The 8542-nt window shown below is 43.8% G+C and overlaps 1 protein-coding gene across 1 annotated transcript; it reads right to left on the bottom strand.

Annotated features, from left to right (window-relative positions):
- Positions 1-5286: 5286 nt before the first annotated feature.
- Positions 5287-7911, bottom strand: LOC133905481 (calcium-dependent protein kinase 27-like). Its single transcript, XM_062347285.1, has 6 exons — positions 6790-7911; positions 6413-6709; positions 6211-6326; positions 5940-6107; positions 5560-5784; positions 5287-5452 (listed from the first exon to the last, which is right to left on the bottom strand). The coding sequence occupies exons 1-6, from the start codon at positions 7673-7675 to the stop codon at positions 5327-5329; spliced, it is 1818 nt and encodes a 605-aa protein (XP_062203269.1). The 5' UTR covers positions 7676-7911; the 3' UTR covers positions 5287-5326.
- Positions 7912-8542: the final 631 nt, after the last annotated feature.

The following is an 8542-nucleotide window of genomic DNA, read 5'->3' as shown; positions in this document are numbered from 1 at the left end:
TAAATTGATATATTATGACATCGACCCATAATATTTCATTTGTAATGTCATATCCTCCCAGTCAAGAAAACAGGAATAGAAGAGCAGTGCAGTCCCTAGAAGTTATCTATAAGCTTTCCTAATGTTATCTATCGGCTTTCTTCACGTAGAAACATATGAAGATTATCTTGAACGCCATCATTCAGCTGTTTCCTCCATTATCCTGTAAAACAAGTAAATTGAAAAGGTTGTGATTTCAACAAGAAAAAATAAGGAATAATGTCAACTTGTACAATTGAGAAAGGACAGAATATAATGATCATGTGCCTTTAGTTATTTTCAATAATAAAACTGCAACGAAAAAATGCAGAAAAATGATCTGTAGGACGACGATTTGGCATCAGCATCACTAAGAAAAGACGAGGCACAAAAGCTGTGAAGATAAACAGGGGACAACCACTGACCACGCAATCTGTCCAAATGTGAAAAGGTTAATTCCACATTAGATTAAATGAATATGGTATGCAAACAAGATACAAAGATTAACAGTTTGAATTCTCCTATTCTAGAATGAGTTTTTTCCTTATTGGTTATGTTGTAGTGAAGTTGTATGTCAATTTGTGCAGCTTCCCTCGGTTGTGGGAGCTCGTTTTCTATCTATATTTTATAACCTAAGAAGAAAACCAAAGCACTAAGTCATTAAACTATAACAGTGTCATATATATAGGCATTTACCAAACCAAAGTCAATTCCACCAAAAATGCACGTCGTAAGTTAGAAATAAATGCAATAGTGAAAATAATCATACAACTAGAAAATATTGACCTTGAGAAAACATGAAACACACCAGTAAGATTATATTTATATTCATGTGGTATAGGCATTATCAGACTTCTCATGTGTTCAAAATCGTCACTTTGTTCACTTAATCGAGATGTCAGGTGACTAGAAACGAGAGTTTTTTTTGTCCACCTTGACACAGCATCGAGCTAACAAAATAGGCACTACACCATGACACAATATCACCGACAGAGTATCGGTCAGCAAAGGGCCCATCAGCGACCCACTCTGAGTCTTTTTTTAGCTTTGCCAACAGAAAATATCAGCCGGTGTAAGTCCCGTATGGCTACTTGCACCAGACGTGATAAGATACATGTCCCAACCATGGCCTGGGAACTCACCGATAAATGGAGGTCATTTTCTCTTTCCCACTCCTTCAGCCACCCAGGCAAAGCAAGCATCCATTCACCCATGGACCATATCGTCAGAATATCCTCCATAGTACTTGACCAAGCCGCTACAGCAAGGCCAAGGCATACGACTGACTAGCAAAACAGGTGGGTCCATCCCTGCATATTCGGCTCTACGTGACAAAAAACATGCGGTGATCTCTTTCCTGATGCCTCCTACTCTCAATGCAAGACACACCTCAGTACCTTGAATTTCATGTCTTCCAATCAAATTCTTCTTTTGTTTGTTTGCTATTGCTAGCTGCTACTACTTTCTATATATGAGACGCGATGCACTGAATATAAATGCGGACTACCCAACGTGAGATGGTATTAAAGCATTGGAGAAAACAAAATACCGTAGGTGAAACATGGTATCTTCGAGATGTTGGTAGGTAGGTGCATTATATTATTGGGCATTGATGGTTTATATCTATTTATTCACATAATTGGCTCACAATTCACACACTCTAGCTATATGTTACATTCAAATCACAATTCACGTATTCTAGCTATATCTAGCTATATGTTACATTCAAATCACAATTCACGTACTCTAGCTATATTATTATTGGACGACTTTATCGGACCATGTTCCCATCCTCTTAGACACCGGAGACTCTTTCTCTTGGGTGGATCGCAAACCTTTCAAGTTCGAGTTGGGCTGGTTAAATCATGAGGGATTCACAGAACGCGTCTCGGAGGTGTGGAATCGACCATCCACAGGTCAAATGCACATGCAAAGGTGGACACATAAACTCAACTCGCTGAGACGTAATCTCAGAGGCTAGACAACGAACACAACTGGTGCATACAAACAAGAGAAGAAAAAACACATGTAAATCATTGATAAAGTAGACAAAATATCCGAGACACGGGGGCTGAGAGATCAAGAAATAGAGCAAAAATACCAAGCTAATGAGAAGCTGGTTGAACTCCTCCATGAAGAGGAGATAAAATGGTACCAAAGAGCGGAAGTGAATAATATTCTCCATGGTGATAGTAATATGAAATATTTCCAATCGATAGCAAATGGCATGCATGGGAAAAATTGTATTGACTGCCCCGAACAAGATGAAGGTACAATCGAAGGGGTAGCAAATTAAATCCTACATTAATAAGGATTGCAAAGAACTGTTCAGCCCATCGGAGAACAACCACTTCCCAATGATTGCATCACAAAGTGAGGACATCCCTGAGGTGACATAGGCAAAAATTACGTACTATTGGCCCCCTTCACTAAAAAGAAGTGCGGGATGCTATTTTCCAAATGGAGCACAATAAAGCACCAGCCCAAATGGATTCCTAGCAGAGTTCTACGAGACATTCTGGGACATCATTAAGGAAGATCTGATAACACTATTTCATGATCTGCACTCTGGTATTCTACCGCTTTACAGTATAAACTTCAGAGTAATCACCCTACTGCCAAAGATCAAAGAAGCATGCTGCATCTAACAATATAGTCCAATATATTTGTTGAATGTGAGCTTCAAGATTTTCACAAAAGTGACCACAAATCACATAAATTGCATAGCAGATCGGATAATTTGACCCATGCAAACTACTTTTATGCGAGGGTGAAATTATCTTAGAAGGGGTAATCATCCTACATGAGACCATTCATGAACTTCACCGAAAAAAGATGAATGGGTCCTCTTTAAAATAGATTTTAAAAAAGCATATGATAAAGTCAAGTGGTCATTTCTATTAGAAACCCTCCAGATGAAAGGCTTCTCACCTAAATGATACTCATGGGTGGAGACCTTCATTTCTGCGGGTAGTGTATCGGTCAAAGTCAATGATCATATTGGCCCATACTTCCAAACGAAAAAGTTACTTCACCAAGGAGACTTGCTATCTCCGATTTTGTTTAACATTGTCGCTGACGTGTTGGTAGTCCTCATTGAGAGAGCCAAAAAAGATGGGAAAATAAGTGGTCTAGTGCTACATCTCATCGAGGATGGTTTATCTATACTGCAATACGCCGATGACACAATTATATTTATAGATCATGATCTAGATAAAGCAAGAAACATGAAGGCCTTACTCTGTGCTTTTGAAAAGCTCTCTGGTTTAAAGATCAATTTTCATAAAAATGAATTGTTCTGTTTCAGTGTGGCTTAAGACAATGTCAAACAATATGCCAAAACTTTTGGATGTAATATAGGTGAGTTTCCTATGCGCTATCTAGGAATTTCAATCCATTATAGAGAACTATAGAATGCAGATTGAAAAGGGGTCAAGGAAAGATTCGAAAAGAGACTGAGTAGTTGGATAGACAAGCTTCTGTTACTGGGAGGCAAGCTAGTCCTTCTTAATCCAGTTTTGAGTAGTCTTCTAATATACATGATGTCTTTTTTCCTTATTCCATGAGGTGTACTAAAGATATTTGACTACTTCCGCTCTAGATTTTACTAGCAAAGTGATAGTCTGAAAAAAAAAAGGCATCGTCTTGCGAAATAGAGTGTCTTGTGCCAACCCAAAGATCAAGTAGTTTAGAGATTCGAAGCTTAGATGTTCAAAATATGGCCTTACTTTGTAAGTGGCTTTTTAAACCAGAAACAGAAGAAGGGATCTAGCAAAAATTGCTAAGAAATAAATATTTAAGTTCCAAACCTTTGTCATAAGTCAATTGGAAACCAAGTGATTCCTATTTTTTGGCTGGTCTCATGAAAGTGAAATAACATTTTCTTCGTTTTGGTTCTTTCATCTTAAGGGATGGATCCCAAAATCCGGTTCTGGGAAGACTGCTGGTTAGGAAACTCATCATTAAGAGATCAATACCTAAGCCTATACTCCATTGCGAGACACAAGAATGACTCAGTTGCCAAAGTGTACGGTCCTTCCCTCCGAATGTATCACTCCATATCTGATTGGACCTAAACTAATAGCATGTAACAAATTAATACAATGCCTTATCCATATTAATCTGTCTCAAGAACACGATGAGTTTCGATGGAATTTGACCTAGTCAAGAAATTTTTGTGCCAACTCTCTATATCACGCTCTCCTTCATAGCGAAATGCTAACAATGAACCAGCAACTGTGGAAAATAAAAATACCTTTAAAAATTAAAATATTTCTATGGTATCTCGGTAGAGGGGTTTTTTTTTAACAAAAGACAATCTAGCTAAAAGACAATGGCAAGGAAGTCGGAATTATTGCTTCTATCATGAAATTGAGACGATTAAGCATCTCTTTTGTTTATTGTTGTTTCGTCAGATCTGTATGGTTTATCATCCAGGTAGCTTCAAATCCTTACCAACCGTGTAGTGTCCCAAATCTACTCGAAACTTGGCTGTGTGGTATTAGTAAACAATGGAAAGCCAAAATCATGGTATCTACGACAACTTTTTGTTGATCATTATGACTATGCAGGAATGGCATTATCTCTAACAAGAAGACAAACTTTTCTCCTTTGCAGGCTATCTATATATATACGCATTGGCTCCGTACATGGTTTGTTCTGCAGCAGGAGGAGGACTGAGAGACGATGCGGTTGTGTGCGCACACTTGGAGCGGTGGTCAGGGAGCTTTTTACCTGATTTAGATGGCAGTCTATGCTGCGGATAGAGGCTCCTCCACAATAAACCAATATTTTGTTTTTGTTTCCTTTTGCTTTTTGTTTTGTTAGGCCATGCGCATCTTAGCTATGCAGAAGACGAGAGTGTACTCTTGATCTGTGTCATCTTGATATGATATTGAGAGGCAATAAAGCTTCCTTTATCAAAAATATGTTACACTCAGAAGAGAAAAACAATATAACTGTTTGTCTATACATTATCTGTATTTTCATCCGTTTGTGCCTTTGTGTTGCTCCAGGAAGAAAAAGGAAGACAGCAGCATTGAAAGAATTTATACAGTGAGTTATGTTACCTGGCTGGTCAGTGGAACACTGACGTCGTTATAGTTAAGTGTCTGTTCTGCATAACATTTATTTATTTATTTTTTAAATAACATGAATTACCAAGAACAAAAGCATGAGATCTGCAGTTAACAAAGATCCTATGAATTAATCAGAACCCAAGTTTCTTTTACAGTTACAACACGTATGCACAGCACCATTACACATAGTAAGAGGGGCACACAAATATACAATACAACACTACACATTGTCATCTGTGAGCCTTCAAGGCATCCCTAAAGCCAATGCTAAGGTTGTACTGAGGACCTTTCTTCCCAAACCCGGTAGTTGTTTTCTGCATCATTGCGACGAACTCGTTGTAATCTATGCGCCCATCCTGTGAAACGATTAAAAAAATCAGAATTAGGTTAGTGAACGATCTTCCATCAACCACAACCATTATGCTTAATGGAGATTTTAGGTTGGGTTAATCATTTATCTTACATTGTCTTGATCTACTTCGCCTATCATTTCTTCAAGTCGGACGTCTTCGATGCCAAACTCGTCACAGGCTTGCTGCAGCTCATCAGCCGTTATGTATCCACTGCCATCTTTGTCAAAGTATTGGAAGGCGGCAAATAAATGGTCTTCCCTTTCAACTTTGTTGAGGTGCAGTGTGGCAGCTATGAACTCTCCATAATCAATGGTGCCACTGTAGTCGATATCAGCCTGCCAACACACCAACAAGGTACAGAATTCATGATTTTACTGGAGAACCAAGAATTTTACTGGAGCTTTGCAGGAAGTAGTTAAATTTCTGCAGAAATATGTGAAAATTCCCGTGCTCTAAACAGAATTAGGAGAAGAGAGTAAAATAAACTTACAGCCTCCATGAGCTGATGTATCTCTGGTTCCTTCATGTTGGCGCCGACCCTCTGAAGTCCGGCCTTGAGCTCCTCGAAGTTGATCTGCCCGCTGTTGTCGGTGTCCATCATCTTGAACATCTCTTTCAGCCCCGCGATCTCCTCCTCCGACAGATTCTCCGCGATCACCTGCATAAGAATGAAACATCAGATTCACAGCCGTACTCAAATCTTTATTTCACAATCACAGCGGTAGAGAAGCAATCTTAGAAACCCTGTGCCTACTGCCTACCCTCAGTGCCATCTTCTTCAGCTTGTTCATCGCCGAGAACTGCTTCAACCGCGACAGCACCGCCGAGTCCAGAGGCTTGTCAGGCGCAGACCCGATCATCTGCAACCAAGGGTGGCCTGCGAGCAAGAAACTGTCTAGCTTAGCCATGGTGCGCATCGGCGAGGATCACCGACGCGATGCAGCGACGAAGGGCGCTACTCACAGAGGACTTGGTGCGCGGTGAGGCGCTTCTTGGGGTCCCGGACGAGCACCTTCCGGAGGAGGTCCTTGGCGTTCTCCGACACGCCCGGCCACGGGTCCGACTCGAAGTCCAGAGAGCCGTGCAGCACCTGCTCGAAGATGCCCTGCTCCGTCTCGGCCCAGAACGGCGGCACGCCGCATAGTAGGATGTAGATAATGACGCCTGCGCTCCACACGTCGGCCTCCTGCCCGTAGTGCTTCTTCAGCACCTCCGGCGCCACGTAGTACGGGCTCCCCACCACGTCCGTGAACGCCTCGCCTGCAAGAATCGACGTTGATTATTCGAGATCGTGATTATAATGCCATGTCGACGACGACATGAGCGAGTAATCGTCGTACCTGGCCGGAAGAACATGGAGAGGCCAAAGTCGATGGTCTTGAGCGGCGCGTCCTCATCGTTGCCGACGAAGAGGAAGTTCTCGGGCTTGAGGTCCCGGTGCATGACCCCGAGCGAGTGGCACGACTCCACGACGGCGACGATGACGCGAGCCAGCGCGGCCGCCTGGCGCTCCGTGTAGTGCCCCCTCCGCACGATGCGGTCGAACAGCTCCCCGCCCGCGCAGAGCTCCATGACGACGTGCACCGCCACGGCGTCCTCGTACGCGCCGCGGATGGAGATGATGTTCGGGTGGCCCGCGAGGTGGTGCATGATCTGGATCTCCCGCCGCACGTCCTCGACGTCCTCGTCGGTGATGAGCTTCCGCTTGGCGATGGACTTGCACGCGTACTCCCGGCCCGTCGCCTTGTCCACGCACAGGTACGTGGTGCCGAACTGCCCCTGCCCGAGCTTCCGGCCCAGGCTGTACTTGTCCTTGAGGTTCTCGGTCTTACGCCGGAGCACCGACTCCACCTGCAGCCCCGCGCTGGAGATGCGCTTGATGTGCGACGGCTTCTTCGGCCGCGACTGCTGCCTCGGTTGCGGCGGCTGCTGATGCTGCGATGGTGGTGACGGGTCAGGCTCCCTGTGCGGCGCCGGCGCCGGCAGTTGGGGCTGCCTCGCCGGCTCGGAGATGACGATGGACACCGGAGGGGCGGTCTGGGCGGACCCCGGCGCCGGCGGCGGTTTGGTGTCGGCGGCGGATTCGCTGGGCTGGACCTGGACCACGGGGATGGAGCGGGAGGTGGTGGTGGGCTGGGACGGGGTGGCGGAGCGAGAGCGCCAGATGGAGATGTTGCCGAAGAAGCCGTTCTTGGAGAAGCGGGACCCGACGCAGACGTTGCCCATCGGGCGGGCCGCGGCGGTCAGTGCCTCGTGCTGTTGTTCCTCCGCCCCTGCGGCAGGGGCATGGCACTGCGGCTGCGGAACGGGCCGCGTTCCGCCGGTGGGCGATCGGAGGTCCTGGTTTGGCAGAGGGAGGTCGGAGATGATTGGGAAGGGAAATGAGGAGCTAAAAATGGCATGCGAACGGGGAGGGAGAGGGAAAGGGTGAAAGAAACAGAGGAAACAGAGTGGCAGCTCAAGAGGCTCTAATTTTGGAGGGAAAACAGGGGAGGGCGTGGGAACTGCTGAGTGAACTGTGGCCGGCCACGCGAGGGAAATTGGCTGCCGCGTGGTCTATGTGTGTCTTCAATTGTTGATGCCGTTCTAATTTCTATGTCACAAGTCACAACATGCTTTAAGAGTTTGACGCAACTATTTTTACCTTCATATGTTATCAACAGAAGGTACACTAAAAATTCTCACCCTTTTTATCTTGATACACTATTTGTACATAACGTTTGAAAATGACTTGTGGACATGTTTTTTAACGGTCTGTATAAATAATTAGTATAGATAGTTTCAAATTGAAACCGTTTGTACTAAATTTTTTAAGTAAAAAATCTAAAAAAATATTTTTTCTACTCACACCAGCTCCCTATGTTATTATATAGGCATAGTTGCAAGTCACACGATTTTTCACACGAAATACCAATCGTATATTTTCTAAGAGTTAAATATGCGACCTCTAATCTTACATGAAGCTTCCTTACTATCTTACTTGTCATTGATTGCTAATCATTATATGAAATAATCTATATAAGAGATACGTTCCAGATGTGTATGATACTATTAGTACAGACGATTCTCAGTTTGTAATCTTATGTACTGTTC

The sequence above is a fragment of the Phragmites australis genome, chromosome 22 (genome assembly GCF_958298935.1).
Source record: "Phragmites australis chromosome 22, lpPhrAust1.1, whole genome shotgun sequence".
Classification (NCBI taxonomy): Eukaryota; Viridiplantae; Streptophyta; class Magnoliopsida; order Poales; family Poaceae; genus Phragmites; species Phragmites australis.
This window is presented reverse-complemented; position numbering and strand designations above follow the sequence as displayed.

Excerpts from the sequence above, each read along its gene's own strand:
- LOC133905481 (XM_062347285.1), bottom strand. The coding sequence starts at position 7,675 with ATGGGCAACGTCTGCGTCGGGTCCCGCTTCTCCAAGAACGGCTTCTTC. Across the intron at positions 6,710-6,789 it reads CTCCATGTTCTTCCGGCCAG|GCGAGGCGTTCACGGACGTG; the intron begins GTACGACGATTA and ends CGATTCTTGCAG. Across the intron at positions 6,327-6,412 it reads CACCGCGCACCAAGTCCTCT|GCCACCCTTGGTTGCAGATG; the intron begins GTGAGTAGCGCC and ends TCTTGCTCGCAG.